General features: G+C 33.0%; 2 protein-coding genes across 2 annotated transcripts in view; one reads left to right on the plus strand and one right to left on the minus strand.

The window, feature by feature from the left end:
- The first annotated feature begins 1,355 nt into the window (after positions 1-1,355).
- On the plus strand, positions 1,356-10,115 carry Sym (symplekin scaffold protein). The gene is made up of 14 exons (XM_072541768.1): positions 1,356-1,649; positions 1,706-1,902; positions 1,961-2,350; positions 2,408-2,694; positions 2,989-3,260; positions 3,620-3,817; positions 3,935-4,231; positions 4,531-4,723; positions 7,423-7,775; positions 7,837-8,112; positions 8,175-8,372; positions 8,736-8,894; positions 8,989-9,381; positions 9,983-10,115. The coding sequence occupies exons 1-14, from the start codon at positions 1,614-1,616 to the stop codon at positions 10,037-10,039; spliced, it is 3,306 nt and encodes a 1,101-aa protein (XP_072397869.1). The 5' UTR covers positions 1,356-1,613; the 3' UTR covers positions 10,040-10,115.
- Positions 10,116-10,268: 153 nt separating this feature from the next.
- LOC140448661 (coiled-coil domain-containing protein 39-like) overlaps positions 10,269-16,680 on the minus strand; it is a 28,428-nt gene continuing 22,016 nt past the window's right edge. Inside the window, exons 5-10 of the mRNA XM_072541769.1 lie at positions 14,627-14,752; positions 14,248-14,541; positions 13,723-14,098; positions 13,421-13,528; positions 11,987-12,186; positions 10,269-10,886 (exon numbers count right to left, since the gene is read on the minus strand). Of these exons, the coding sequence (XP_072397870.1) occupies positions 10,599-10,886; positions 11,987-12,186; positions 13,421-13,528; positions 13,723-14,098; positions 14,248-14,541; positions 14,627-14,752 (1,392 nt within the window). The 3' untranslated portion in view covers positions 10,269-10,598. The remainder of the gene's footprint in view (positions 10,887-11,986; positions 12,187-13,420; positions 13,529-13,722; positions 14,099-14,247; positions 14,542-14,626; positions 14,753-16,680) is intronic.

The raw sequence follows: 16,680 nt of genomic DNA on the forward strand, positions 1-16,680 counted from the left end.
AAAAAATACCAAAACTCATGACGTAGATAAGATTTATGTTCAAATAGAGTGCTACAGTTCCTTTCCTCATAAATCGTATTGCACGTCATCCAATATTGATGTCATTATTTTCGCACATAGAAGAAAAAATATGGAGAATTATAAAATAAAGATAAAAGAAATAATTTCCATACAAAACTACTCGCTGTGAATGAGTTTTACCTGAACCGACGTCTGGCCGACAAAAAAATATCTAAAATGTAATCACTTTCATTTATACCTTTGCTATTCTTTCAAAAACTTCATATTACTACAAAAAACACTGCAATATCAACTTGGCTATGGATTAAAATCAATATATTTGTGAACTTCATTAGTTTTATAAGGAAAGTAAGTATATTCAATTATAAAAGTATATTTAAGAGCTTTTAAAATTAATTTTTTGGTTTGCTGGTTAACTTATTATGTTGTAATAAGTTGCGCCAAATGTATGCAACTCTCAATTTCTTTTGTACTACAGCTTTTCCGACGTTATTCTTTCAGATAACTACCACCAAAAAATGTTACGAATTATTTATAACTTGTATTTCGATTATTTGATGTACACAACCATGATACTATAACAACATTACATATATACGTTACAACATTTAACATACTGTGGTATCATGTACACAAAGGCGATTTGGCTTTTATCGCCCCCTATTAGTTATATTATGAATGAACCCATAGACGAACGGTTCATTTAATTAAAGTTAAAGGCCATTGTTGCTTAAAAATTAAGACATCAATACACCCACTTCAACCTTGCCATATTCAAACTTAACAAAATAAATCGCGCAAGCATTTCTTTCAAAGAAAAGATTGGCTTAAAAACTGTGATTTGCCATAATTATCCAGAGGCTGATAGGAAAACTTTCAACTGTTAGCAACTAATTCTTTTTAATTTTTAACATAAGTGACGTAAAATGCTGTTAAGATCAGACTGCAGAATAACTACGTTCATAATTGATAATACATTATATGTTGCCAGTCAAGAAGGGGCTGCAAATATTTTTAATTCAATTAATATTAATTAGTAATTAATATTAATATTTGTCAAGATATTTTATTTCGTTCATTTATTTTTAAATAAAATAGGCTGTTTAAAAATGAATTACAATTATTTGAATTAAAACTGTTTGCAGCCACTTTTTGACCGGCATGTTGTCTTATCAATGTATTCTCCAATTCATAAATGTATGTGACTAAAAATTTGAGTTTGATTAACTACGTTGTGAAGTGAACGTAGTGATCTTGCAGTGGGATCTCGTATTATTTGGATTTAATATAAAAACCTCATGTGTGTTGTCAATGCCAAGGGACTGCCGAGTGCCTTAAGAATGCAATATAATTATAATAAATAGTTGTTAGAAAACGAAGAAGATCTTTGAGTTGAGGTTATGATGTGTTGATATGTTGGAATTGGAAAGCAAAATTAAGTTTTGGATCCAGTATTAAAAACAGAAATTCATTTATATCCACAGATTAATAAAACCTAAAAATGTATTTAAAATTGGCCCTATAATAATTTTACTTATATCTATTATAGTAAACAAAAAAAAACAAATCTCATCCTGTAATTACTATTTAAGATGGATTACGAGCAAGAAATGACCGATGAAGAACTGGTAACAATAAAATTTCTTTATAGAATTACTCTGAAAACTATAATTATTTTTTTCAGGTCGTCCAGTACATAAATGATTGCGCTTATGACTCAAATTCTTCTTTAAATGTTCAAACTTTCTTCAAAATTCAGGAGATACTGCTACGAAAAAGCCCTCTCCTAATATCGAAATATTTACAGAATGTCCTTAACTTTACAACCTCTAACAATCAAGATATAAAAAAGGCTTTAGTAGGATTTATAGAAGAATTAGTGTAAGTATTAATGATCTACAAATTTTGATTATTACACTTACGGGAATTGATGTTTTAGTAAAGTCAGGGAAGCATTTATTCCAAAAGTTATGCTATCTTTACACATGTTGCTGTGTGATGAATCTATTGCTGTTCAGAAACGTGTCATTCAAGCAACAATTACCATATACAGGAAAACTTTAGCATGGCTGTGCCAACCTCCCACAATCACTCAAGAAATGGAAGAGGCTTGGAAACAGCTAAGTGTAATAAAATTAGAAATAGCCAATATGATAGACAGTGATAATGACGGTATAAGAACTAGCGCTGTGAAATTTCTTGAGTGTGTAGTACTATTACAGACTTATCCTGATGAAAATGAAAATAAAAGGTTCAATGATTTTTCTCTAGATAATGTTCCTCTTACTTTAAAGGTTGCTAGACGAAGGAAACTTGAAGAAGAGGCTAGGTAAGCAGAAAATCTAAATATATATTATGATTTTTATTTGTAATACTTAATTTTCAGTAATTTATTTGATATCCTGGTGAAGTTTCATGGATCTCCGCATATTAGCAGTGCCAATCTCTTGGCTTGTATTGGTGCTTTAACCAATATTGCTAAAAATAGAGCTGAATTCATGGCTAGAGTGGTAGATGCTTTGGAGGCACTATATAACAATTTACCTCCAACCCTTACCACAACTCAAGTCAGCTCAGTGAAGAAGAAGCTGAAAACTGAGCTAAGTGGGCTTGTTAAACATCCAGGAGGTTTTGAATATCTCAGTACAATTAGTAAATTGTTGTTGGAGTTGGGTAAGTGAATAAAACACTAATTTTAAACATCTGATCTTGTAATTTTCTCTGTAGCAGATGTAAACTGTTGTAAAATATTTTTCTTATTTATATTTCTATTAATATTTTTCTCATTTTTAATCTATAAAAACAATTTTGTTGGTTTTAGATCACGTTTAATAAGGAAAATAGGGTAATAAATACTTATTAACCTATTCCATGCTATTAACAATCTAAATTGACTTTAGGATCAATTTTATCATTAGCATAATCCATTATCTTAATATAAAAATATACCTAATACTCTTCCAACAGGCTGCTCACAATCAGAAATCAACAAAATGGTCCCAAAAGCTGACGAACGACGCAGATACAACAAAAGACTCTTGTCATCTGAATCACTAGTGCTGCAACAGAATGCCAAGAAACCCAAATTAGACGAACAACCTGCTGAAGTTGAAACAGAAGAAGTTTATGATCCCAATCTGACACCCCAAGAAATAAATGAGCAGTTCATTTTGGATAATTTAACTTTGGAAAAAGCTGTGTACCTCATTGTTACCAATATTCCAAAATTGCCCAATCAGGTTAGTTCTTTAAAATATATGATACAGTTTTACTGTTTTTTTTTTGTTAAAAACTTTATACATGTTATTGTAAAGGATAAAACTTTGTGAAAATACATATGTAGTCCAGTTAATTCTGCTAATTCTATATTCTTTTGTTACCAGTTCCATCTTAATTTTCATAATAGCTCATATTTGTCAATTTTTTATGGTTTGGTGGAAAACTACAGCAATAGGTATACCATTTAATTTTCATTTGAACATTTGACATTTTTTTCTATGGTTTTTGTTGACAGTTCTGTAAACTATGGTGATTTTGCATTGTTTATCTGTCATTAATGATATAAAAGCAAAATATTTCCTATCAAATTAATTTCTAGGTGCCACCGGCGTTTTTAAAAGACTATGCTGAGTATGCTAACACAGGCAACATAGGGAGAATACAATTGGCAAATATTATGGCGAAACAATTTTTAGAAGCAAACGTAGGTCCAGGAAAAAGGACAGAGAAGCGAAAAAGTCCACCAGAAACTAAGTCCAAACCTAAAGAAGACGAAGTTCGAGAAGAAAAAGAAAAGGTTAGTCTTTTTCAATGACTAACAGCAACTAAAAAAGGTTTTAATACTCTTAATTGCTTTGTTTATGATCAATGAAATAACTGTATTATCATAAACTTACTTAAAAATCGTTTTCAGCCACCTCCGAAGAAAGAGAAAATTAAAGTTATCAGAATCAAAACCTTAAAGCTTCAAGAACTAACGAAACCTTTGGAAACTGACGTCAAAGAAAGGTTAATGCTGAACGCTGTAGAAAGAATTTTGAAACCTCATAAATCGGCAAATAAATATCTGCACCAGAAGATTATCACCACTCTGGCGACACATTTCAATTTTACGATAAGAGAAAAAATCTTAATGCATATATTGAAGGACCTTAAATCATATGTGGACATCGCCTTAGCCTGGTTATATGAAGAATACAGTATAATGCAGGTAATACTTCTTTTGTCAATGATCTAACTTTAACCAATAATGAATTATTTTTTCAGCCTTTTACTTTGCATTTTTAGAAGTTTTCTACAAAAACTAAAATACATTATGTTACACAGAGCATAATATATGTTTGTCGTCGGTTCTTTTGTTGAGATACTCGGTGCGTTTGTCAATCTCGAATGCCTCCCGGACGATTCTCTTAACTTAATATTTATGCTTGTTATCTTTATTTAGTGAACATTTAATCCTTAATAGTAGAGTATTAAGCAGTAATTAAAAAATTTCACCTTTTTTTTTAGGGCTTCGCCAAACCGCCTCCATTGCGAAATGAAGGAAAATCAGAAAAGTTCTACAACATGCTATTGTGTAGTTTCATCAACGTATCAGCTACAGACGCTTTGATCATTACACGATTGCTTCTAGAGTCTCCGTTGATCACAGATGACGCTTTGGAAGAAGTGAGAGTGGTGTGTAGAGACGAAAGACGTTCTGGTGAGTATTTTTATTAATTTTTTTTGTCCACATTAGTGATGCGGAACTGCACATAATTCTTTTTTAAATGGCATAGACATTAGTCATTTAGCCAGTTGCTATAGCTGCACATAATTGAAAGCTATGATTATAATATGTTTAAAATAATTGGATTAAAGCTTATGTGAAGTTATGTTTTCATAAACTAACTTTTCCTTGAAGTAAGTTAGGTAAATGGGGAATAAAATGTTTTTTATCAATTTTCAAATTATAAATATTCGATTATTAAACGGCTTTTCCCAAAAAGTATATTTAACAAGGACTAGTTTCCTTCATCTAAGGCATCTATAAAATAAGAAAATAATTTTTATGACAATTAATTCGTTCTAAAATCCTTATTATTTTTTTAATAAAAACCGCACGCCTTTGACTCGTCGATTTCCTTTCCCCTCAAATCACCAAAGGTCTACATTGAAAATATTAGTCACTTTCTACAATTTTGGTACTGTGCTGTAACCTAAGTAATTGTGCCTGAAAAAAATTTGGTTAAAATGAAAACTGTATACAGTGTGACCCATTTAGATTGGAAACACCTTTATAAAATTTAAAGTTGTTAACCGATTTTAACCAAATTTTTTTTTAATGTCATGTAATAAATGGTCTATTGCGGGACAAAATATGAAATATTTAGTTAAATTTTCAGGGCATTCTACGATACTTTTTCTTTGTCGAAAATGGAGAATTTGTATTAGCGATTTTTTTATTAAAAAATTTCTACTTCACTGGATTTAGAATGGCTTCAAATAGCTATGACAAAAATTTCATTAAGATATATTTATTAATAACAAACTTATGACATTTTAAAATTTTAAAACTCACTAAGAAAAAAACACTCTGTATTAACGTTAAAAAAAAACACTCTGTATTAACAGAAACATGGAAACATAATTTTAGTTTAAATCCTAGTTGCCTCTACCAATCCACCATCTAATTGGATATATTTGTCGTAGCATTTATGAATATTTCTAATTACATTTCTTAGTTGTTGGGGAGTAATTTCTGCACATGCCTGTCGAATTTATGCACGAAGTTCGTTTACGTCTCTTGCACGGGTTTGGTAAACTTTTTGTTTGATAACTTTCCAGAGAAAGAAGTCTAAAATTATGAGATCTGGAGATCTGGGTGGTCAATCTATCAACTGACTACCCCGGTCTATCCAACGGTTCGGAAAATTTTCATTTAGCCATTGCTTCACGGTTCTGGCGTAATGAACAGAACACCCATCTAACTGGATATACAAATTTAATCGTTCATTTTGGGAGCTCATGAATAGCATCTCACAAGTCGGTGTTTAAAAATTCTAAAAAGTTCTGTGAGTTCAAGTTTTCTTCAAAAAAGAAAGGACCAATAACTCGCTCGTTCAGTATACCACACCAGACATTGATTTTTTGAGAATACTGGCTTTTACAGTTTATTACCCAATGGTGATTATCTGCTGTCCAATAGCGACAATTCTGTGATGATACTACTCCATTTGTAGTGAAAGTGGCTTCGTCGGTAAACAACACGTTTTTTAGAAAATTTGTATTGTTTAAATATTTCCCTTGGGCCCATAAACAACATTCTAAACGTTTTGCTTCGTGGCCTTCTTGTAATGTGTATAAAAATTTTGGTTTGAAAGGTTTAATATTATTTACCTTAGGACATCGCCGAATACTCTCTTGGGCACATTCAAATATAAACTGGCATTCCCTAAACTGGCATTAGGGTTATTTCTGAAATGATCTAAAATGATTTGATTATTTCCTCTTCTTCTTTGTAACGGGTTATTTTTTAAAATTAGTTTTGATACTGCACCATACTCATTAAATATTCTATTTATTTTGTTTACCGCACCGCAGCTAATATTAGGACGATCCACATATCTGTCATTAAATATTGTACACACTTCCCTGGCACTTCTATCGTTATCTCCCAAAAGACGTATAATTTCAATTTTTCTCTTAAACTTAATCTTGCAGCCATGACACAAAATATTATTAAAAAAATTTGAAGTAAATATTGTTGCAGATATTATGCATAAATTTATGCTAGCACTGAAATTTGTATGACACAAATAATGTCAAACAATAATGTCGTTGTCGTGGCAACTGAGATTTAAGTTGTAGCATGTAAAGTTAATAATAATGTAAGTGCCTTACTTGCATTAAATTTTTATGCTATTTTAAACATTTTTTTGTCTAGTAGTGGTTTATTATTAAAATTATATGAAAAATAATTAGTTTTATGGTTATCTGTTGATATAGGGTGTTCTTTTTTGACTCTTAGCTTAGGAGTTTTAAAATTGTAAGTTGTCATAACTTCGTTAGTAATAAATATATTTTAATGAAAGTTTTGTCATAGCTATTTGAAGCCACTCTAAATCCAGTGGCGTAGAAATTTTTTTAATAAAAAAATCGCTAATACAAATTCTCTATTTTCGATGAAGAAAAAGTATCGTAGACTGCACTGAAAATTTAACTAAATATTTCATATTTTGTCCCGCAATAGACCTTTTATTACATGACATTAAAAAAAAAATTGGTTAAAATCGGTTAACAACTTCAAATTTTATAGAGGTGTTTCCAATCTAAATGGGTGACACTGTATAATCCTTTATAGAACTTTTAATAATCCTTTTTAATATGATATTGTCAATCTAATTCGTACATTTCATTTAGGTTGGGCTTTAGGTCTTATTAGAGACCTGGTCGTAAGAAAACCACCCAAACAGCTCCTCTTCTTAAACACTCTCCTGGGTTACACTACCTACGAAAACAGCGTAGTTAGAGACCACGCCATCGGCCACGTTTTGGAGCTTCACAAACGGTTCGAGTTGAAGTTGGTGATTGAAGAATTCGCCAGGATGAACTTGGAGTTCCTCAAGCTGCCTAAACCGCCAGAAAGCTTGTGCGGTTTGAACCAGGGTAGGCTAAAAGCAGAAACTTGGGGTGACGACTTCATAAAAGCTTGTTTGATGCCTTACGTGTCTCTGTTGCCGGCCAACGAGAGCCTCATACACGACCTCGCAAAGGTAAAACGTATTTATATACATCTTGGTTGATTGGATCGTACGAATAGATATTATCTTACAGGTTTATGTGGACACTTCGCCCGATATCAAGCGAGTAATATTGAGGTTGATCGATGTTCCTGTGAAGCAAATGGGAATGGAGTCTAAAGAACTGCTGAAGCTCGTAGAAGAATGCGTTAAAGGTTCCGAAACTCTAATAACTAGGTTGATCCATATCTTGACCGATAAAGCTTCACCAACACCAGAATTGGTCGCTAGAGTACGAGATTTATACCAATCAAGAATAACCGATGTTAGATTCTTAATACCTGTACTGAACGGTCTCACTAAGAAAGAAGTAAGTTGAAATTTTGCTTTGTCGACCCTTTTTACCCAACTGAATGTTCCTTTCGCTTTCAGGTGATAGCTGCACTACCTAAATTGATCAAACTCAACGTTGTGGTCGTTCGAGAAGTTTTTAACCGTCTTTTAGGCTTGCACGGAGACAGTCCCATAACTCCTAGCGAGTTGTTGGTAGCTCTGCATCTTATTGATTCAACTCAGGCAGATCTCAAGAATGTCATGAAGGCGACGTCGCTGTGTCTACAAGAAAAACAGGTACCGAATTCCGCTAAAATGTTCTTTATTGATATTATTAGTTATCAGAAACGTATATCACTCCGTAAATAAGCATACATTTCTTTGATGATTACTGAGTTGCTATCATCAAGTCCTCGTAGACACTTCATCTCAGGACCAGCAACTTCATGTAGAGTCTTACGTTGCCATGTTATCAAATCCACTCGTAACTCTAACATCTTAACATATAAGATCAAATAATGTAAAATAAATTTAAACCAATAACTCTTTTCTTCTCTTCTTTTTGTCTGGTAATTCTCTACAGTTGTTCTAGTTGGTCGGGTAACATCTTTCTGTAGGCTATATCTACAATATTAAACATAATTAATGGGTGTTTTATAGGTGTACACTCAAGAAGTATTAGCAGTGGTGTTACAACAACTGATGGACCAGACTCCTCTGCCCACACTCTTGATGAGAACAGTGATTCAGGCTTTATGTAGCTATCCGAGATTATCCGGTTTTGTTATGAACATACTACAACGACTGATATTAAAAAAGGTAACGTAATTGGCGATTGGAGAAGAATCGTGTGTTTTTAACGCCATTACTTAGATTTTGTTGCATTTAGTGACACATACTATTGTTGATTTAGGTCTGGAACCATAAAGTAGTATGGGAAGGCTTCGTGAAGTGCTGCCAGCGAACGAAGCCGCAAAGCTTCGCTGTTCTCATGCAGTTACCGCCTCTGCAGCTGAAGGAAGCTTTGAAGATATCCCCCGAATTAAAAACGCCTCTGCGGGACCACCTCATGGCTTTCACCGAGGCACAGAGAGGACACATTCCGGCGGCTACTCAAGAGATTATTCTGGAGTCGTACGGCGACGTACCGGCGATGCCCAAGCCGATATCCGTAGGCAAAGTCGCGCCTGTCCCGCCGCCGATGGGTGTGCCTCCTCCGATGGGCGTGCCGGCTCCCGTAGGGGTAGCTGCGCCTGTTACGGCGCCGGCTGTTATTACTCCTACGCCCACTCCAGAGAAGATCCAGGTAAGTTTTGTATTATTTGTCTATTTTCAATCTCATTGTCGCTCAATATCCTTAAATACATTCTAAATCATAGTTTAAGAACAAATCACAGATATATAACTACACTCAAATGCAAAAACGCAACTGAGAAAAGTTTGGTCAAATTCAAAGTATTTCAATTTTTTTATTTTTAGCCCTATTTTGATGATTTTTTTTAGCACACTGTGTATAAATTTATAAATTTTAATTAAGTATAGTCAGTTTTTTGATAAAATTTTATATTTGACTTATTTTAAGGGGTTAATTAAAACGTGGTTTTATTGTCCCAACTTTAAAACATCCTTTGGAATAATTCCGTTTGCGAACTTTCGTAAAACCTTATTTCTCGGTTGCAACCATGTCTCCTAAGCATTGTGTTTTTTGTTTCATGTCAAAATATGCCTTGGTTCATTTTTTAGAGCCAAATGAATTTGCCACCCACATTTTAGGACTTTTTTAATTATGATTATTTTAGACACACATATAGCTCTTGTGCTAAAAAATCATCAAAATAGGGCTAAAGAAAGCTAGAAGCAAAAATATAATTTAAACATTGGTTTTTAATGAATTTATGTTGTTCTAGACTACAGAAGATTCCGCATCGACTCCAATCGAGCCCGTGCCGCCTGGAATGGAATAAAACAGCATTTTAATGTAGTTTATTTTGAACGTTAAGAGTGTACACGATAAATATAATATATAAGTTCTTTAATTTACTTTGTATTAAATAAATTATTCTTCTGGAACTTTGTATTACAGCAAATTGTGGCTTAAATATGTTTTTTGGTGTATAAATTATGAAAAAAGATTTCTAAGTAAGCTGCTATTCTTAAATTCTTAATAGATGTGCGAAGAAATTCCTCATTAGACGCATTGTGGCATTCGACTTGAATCTGATTTGACAGTTTGCCAGAAATCTAGACGAAACAGTCAACAGAAATAATTATTTTGTTAATCCTTCGACTGCGCCACATACGACTCCTAATTTTGTAAGACAGTGCATCTCCTGCTACTTCAAATGTTTAGCACAAACCTCGCATATACATAAAACACAGCTATTTGCAATAAAAGGATAAAAAACATTTTACCACCATATAATGACCCTTAACTGCTACAAATGTAATAAAAAAGAAAAAAAATGTTTGTATGATGTCAAAATATTGATTTAAATAAAAAATTTTACATAAAAAACCATATATTTATATGCCAAGAACCAGTTCAACTTTGTTAACCGAAACGGTAGTATTACTAGAGCTAGCAGAATTGATTCTTTGGGTGTTCTGCAGTTCGGGGGAATAACAGCTGCTCGGAGAAGAGAGGGACGAGTACGTACTGGGTGTCTTCTTGCCAGCCGGCAGCTCCAAGTTGTTCTCGATCAGGTTTTTCGTAATGGCGGGCGCCATTTCGGGGTAAGTACCGGTAAACTCTTTGAATTGGTCCAGGACTTTTCTGTTCGTATCTTGTAAGTGTCGAATTTCAAAATCCCTCTGTAAATTATTATAGTTAGTACAATAAACAAAGATTTTGTGGACTCAAATAAAAAAAATACGTGATGACGTCTAAAAGATGCACAAGAACGAAGAACAGGAAAAGGCGACAAAAATCAAATGTTACTTGCGGAAATGATGCTCGTAATATATTTTTTTCCAACCTATATACGAGAGTAGTTTAAAAAACGTACATAAATAGGTTTTTATTTGTAAATATATATCAAGAGCATTTCAACGTACCCTCGTATTAATGAAACGTCTCATATAAAAGAATAAGACACTATCATGAATGATACATGAATAATGATGACAGTATCAACAAGACACTCAGTAAAATTCAAAATTATTAAACCCAATACATAAAAAATCAATAAAGAAATAAAAAAATACACAAACGCTATAACTAATCCATGTTGATGCTTATAACACATTCGTTTCAACCTATATACTACAGTAAATTAAAGAAGTTTGTAAATAGGCAGCAAGAGAACTGACTCAAAATCTGCGATTTGGTGGATGCGCAATAGGAATTCGCACGGGCGCCTCACTAAAGGACTGCGAGTAGAACGGCTTATTGGATCGTGGCATATGAGGTGACATTAGAGGGTTTAACGAATAGAATACGATGACAAAGAAAAATTAATTTTTAATTAATAGAAAAAAACGAACTCTTCACCTTACCATCGTATTGACGTAATTAGTATGTACTCTTAGACAAGGAAAGAGAGAAGACAGGTAACACTCATTTAATAAACATTCGAAAAGTGAAACCAGTTTCGATGTGACCGCATGTTTTTGTTACGTTGCCCATTACTATCTCTCACAAGGTTACAAGGTCTACTGATTTTTCAGTAGATTTACTGATTTCAACTTTACTGAAACTCTATCAATCTAATACAAAATATGTATTATTCTCAATCTACTGAAGAAATAAAGTATGACCTGGCAACCTTGCTGGCGCCGGTTTAGGCTTCAGTCAATTCCATACGATTAAGTTCCCCTTTCTTTCTTTGTCTAAGGACCCGATACTACGTCCAATATAAGAAACGTGAATATCATGAAGAACTTGATTGAAACAAAAATACGATATAACTTACGATATATTTATAAATATCTTGTCTGTCTTTAGCGAATAGTTGTTTTGATAGTTTCTTCAATTCGCATTCGACCCTCTTCAGCTTCTCCGTTTTGTCGATTTCTTGTTTCTTGACGCTAAAAATTTCGTCCTCCAGCTGCTGTACAATGGCCTCGTTATCGTGAAGGACAGCTTCCAGTTCTTTGTGTTGTTTGTCCAATTCTGGAAATTGAATGATTATTATTAACAAAATATTTTAATGTAAGAATATAAAAAATTGCTTACACCACTGAGGAATCTTAATTTTAGTCTTTCCCATTCCTCTGTCTTCCTTTAAAGGATGTATTGAATTATAAATCTATTAGAGCTTCTAGTCAAAAAAAGTTTTATTGTACTTCTGAGCCACAAACTCAAAATCTTTATAATTTGTTTATGTGATCGACATGCAGCTTTTTTGGCTTAAATTTTGGTTCCCACATATATTTAGTTAATAAAATGTAATATTAAATATCTTGTCCATAATAAATCGCAATTGTGGTTGATTGAATATGAATTAAGATTAAGAAGTTGAAATACTTTGTAGGTACATAAAATATTTCTACCTATTACATTCCAGTATGTTAAAAACGGTAATTATCTTAAAAGTAGTATACAAAAAAGAGTTTTTAATTATCAGCAAAGGATGTTATTGTTTAATGAAATTTTTCTAATATATACTACATTTTGGGTTGTCTACATCGTGGCGGGCATGACAGCAATATCATTATCTATCGATGTATTATCTCTGATTTATAATTATACCTGCTTATAATACTTTTATAGTAAAAATATGTTTCTACATCGCATATTAGTGGCCAATTTATCAAATATAATTTCATATTATAGATAATTTGTCACAGACGCTTTGTACTTTAATAAAAAGAATTAAAAATAAACTATTTGTTGTTGTGGTTGTGTGGTGTATGTCTCGGCATCATAAAATAAATGACATAATGCTCGATCACGCATTCCGCACTCATACTACACTTTTTTGTCGATTTCTTAAAAAAACCCTAAAACAAAAATTGCCTGATCAATCTAGGTGTAGGCATTGTTTGTGTAGGTAATCTAACTGTTGAAAAACATTGAATAAGAAAGGATTGTTTCCCTCCCTTTTTTGTATTTATTGCTATTTTACAGCAACGGTAATAAATTAAACCATTATTAACCAGCCGTATCTTATAGAAAATTTAATTGCCGCTGTTTTATTTCATTAAAACTTGGCTCCAAAATGAATTGTTTTAAAGTTATAAGCAAGGAAAGTAGAGAAAACGATGTTTTTAGTTATTTTTAAATATTTTAATTCTTTTATTAATATTCCCGACCTATTTAAGAGGAAAGATTATTATTACTGAAGTTATCACCTAACTATTTCTGCAAATAAACAATAAAGCAGTTAAAAAAAGTATAACTTTACCATTCAGTTCCTTTTGTTTTACAGTAACATCATTTCTATACTTCTTCAGTTCATTTGTTGTTGCCTTTAGTTGTTCTTGAAGTTCTTTCATCTCGTTCAGCTCGGGATCTTAAAAAAAACGAACAAACTTGTTGGTGAAAAATATATTCTGTGTATACAGGGTGAGCAATTTATGTTCAGTAGGTCGATATAATTTCTGATAGAAAATATAAAGAAAAACACGCCTGGATATTCTATATCTTAGATTATTTTTAGAATGGTTCGAAAAAACGTTTTAAAATTAGCAAAACAATGATACTCACCGTTTTCTTTTACTGGCGCAAGACTATTTTTAAACGATGCATTGGTCATATTGATGATCTTCAACGTGTTTTCCAACGCAACGATTTCTTGTTCCGCGGTCTTTATTTTCTTATCCAATTCATCCCCTTCTTGTTGCAAAAAGAACTTTTCCTGTGCGTTTTTGATTTTAAAGTGAGTCACCGTCATCGGCTGGCCTTCTTCGTCCTTGCCTAAACCGGTCAATGCCAAATGGTACTTTTTCTGGTACTGATCGATCTTTAATTTGCGTACATTGATGTCGGCCTTTAGTCTTCCTTTGTCTTCCTCTAGGCTACGTTTCTTCGTTAAGAGGATCAATTTTTGAGTGTTGATTTCTAACTGTCTCTCTTTCATAGCCTAAAAAAAGTTTCCCTCTGTATCTTTATTTTCACATTTATAAATCACGATAAACTTTTGAAAGAGAAATTCTAAGGAACCGCTAAACGAAAATAGCAGATGAGAAGAAAATTAGACAAAGAAAGAAAAACCATAATAAACATACACACCTGCTCAATATTAAGTTTAAATCTTTCTAAATTAAATATCTGTTTCTCTTCTTTCTTCTTATCCTTTTCGATCTGATTGATTCTGAGACGCATCATATTCTCTTCCACTTGCTTTTCTTGGATCGACCGCTTAGCAACTGCGATTTGCTTTTGGCTGATTTCGTACACCAATAAGAAATTTTCGCACTTGTTCTTTAAAGTTTCCAGTACTTCTTTGTCCGCGGCTATGACGGTGGTCAGTCGACGCATCTCTTCCCGTAAACGGTCCACCTGGATTTGCAGCGAATGTTGTAACTAAAAGAGAAAAAAAAAACATCAAATTAAGAATCCTTTTAGCTCTTATTCTCATATATCCACAAACAATATTTAAAGCTCTTACCTCTTTGTAATCACTCAATGTCTTCTCCAATTCATCTAGTTTTTGTTGTTTCTCTTCTGACACTTCGACATATTTGACTTCTGATAGCTCATACAGCTTCTTTTCGCATTCGTCAATTCTAAATTCCTACAAAAGAAATTATGTTTAAAAAATAAAATAAATACATCAGCCTACTCCCAACTCCTCAACGCAGATCATGAGTTCCTAACATTATTTCCAAAACGTCAGTTTGGTTTTCGGTAAAATCAGTCCGCTACCCAACAAGTCCATCAAATGATAAATGAAATATTAAAAAGTCTTAAAGAAAAGAAATATTGCAACGTTGTATTTCTAGACATGTCACAAGCGTTTGACAAAGTCTGGCACAGAGGTCTGCTTTACAAAGTAAAAATAGCACTATCCAGTAACTATTTCCTCCTACTTAAATCCTACATATCAAATAGTTATTTCTCTGTAAAATTCAAAGACCAACAATCCAACCTCTGTCCTATCAACTACGGAATCCCGCTGGGTAGTGTTCTAGGACCGCTGCTTTTCTCACTCTACACAGCCGATATAGCAGAGACTAATAATACTACAATCGCTTCCTTTGCTGACGACGTAGCAATACTAGCTGTAAATAAAGATCCCATACAAACCTCACAAAACCTGCAACATCATCTGAACATACTCAGTGATTGGTATACGAAATGGAGAACAAAAGTAAATAAAACAAAATCAACTCAAATAACATTTATCAACCGTCACAACATATGCGCACCTGTAAGAATGGAAAATGTAAGAATACCAACAGTAACAGACGCTAGATATCTTGGCCTCCATCTTGACCAACGTCTCACTTGGAAGAAACATATCCAGACCAAAAGAAGGCGGCTCGACTTAAAATTTCGGCAAATGTATTGGCTTCTTGGACGCAAATCAAAACTTAACGTCCAAAACAAAATTCTTCTATATAAAGCCAGGGTCTGTGCGAAGCCAACGTCACTGAATATTATCCAAAGAGTCCAGTCTAAAGTGCTAAGATCGATAGTGGATGCACCATGGTACGTAAGTACTCAAACACTTCACTACGACTTAAAGATTCCTTTCATCAGAGAAGAAATTCATAGAGCCACGGAGTCACAAATGAACGTACCATTCACCATGAAAATGAGCTAGTAAGGGAATTATTCAACAATGGTCCAGCCACAAGAAGACTAGATAGAACCTGGCCTCAAGACCTACTTCAAAACAAAACCAAAATAGAATAAGGTGAGGCATCATTGGATGTCTCTCCTTCACGCCCAAAACCGGTAACACATTTACTTAATACTTTGTAATGATGTAGATGGTAAATAAACATAATTATAAAAAAAAACTTTCTTCATAAAACTATAATAATAAAGTTTAAATATTCAAGCTGATATCCAATATCCAAGCTGATATTGCAGTGTTTTTTTAAATAGTATTGAGTTTTCGCAAGAACAGCAAAGGTAAGTACAAATGATAAAAGTAATCACAATTTCTTGTCCGTCAGAGGGCAATGAGTAGCCATCATGATTGCCAACCTCTCTAGCAGAGATAGCACTCGAAGTGACTTCGAAGACAAAATTAGTCTTCTAAAATAGTTTTTTTTTTGGATTTAAAATGTTTTTCGTCAAAAAACACCGTTAAAAGTTTTAAATTTGCCTTGTTTTTATTATATCCTCTGTGTTTCGTTCAAAATTGGTCTTAAAGTTTTGTTTCCTTGACCAATGCTTTAGTATAAATTCCTTAGTATAACCCATAAACTAATTTTCTGTTACAGTGGAACCTCGATTATTCGTCTCTCTATTAACCGTCACCTCTGTTAACCGTCAGGGTCCATACATAAGTTATATTGACTACATAAGTAAAATTTTAGTCATTAATTCATTTTGTTTGAGCATTGCGATAAGCTAAACGAAATTCGTTGAAATGTACACGTACACCACCGCATTTTTTTTATGTAAATAATTTTTGTTCTTATTCAGGGCTCTGGGTTAAATTTCAATTTAAATAGGTAATGATAAATGATACCGTGCTTTTAGAGTTCA

Source organism: Diabrotica undecimpunctata, chromosome 8 (assembly GCF_040954645.1).
Source record: "Diabrotica undecimpunctata isolate CICGRU chromosome 8, icDiaUnde3, whole genome shotgun sequence".
Taxonomy (NCBI): domain Eukaryota; kingdom Metazoa; phylum Arthropoda; class Insecta; order Coleoptera; family Chrysomelidae; genus Diabrotica; species Diabrotica undecimpunctata.

Excerpts from the sequence above, each read along its gene's own strand:
- Sym (XM_072541768.1), top strand. The coding sequence starts at position 1,614 with ATGGATTACGAGCAAGAAATGACCGATGAAGAACTG. Across the intron at positions 8,373-8,735 it reads TGTGTCTACAAGAAAAACAG|GTGTACACTCAAGAAGTATT; the intron begins GTACCGAATTCC and ends GGTGTTTTATAG. Across the intron at positions 9,382-9,982 it reads CCACTCCAGAGAAGATCCAG|ACTACAGAAGATTCCGCATC; the intron begins GTAAGTTTTGTA and ends ATGTTGTTCTAG.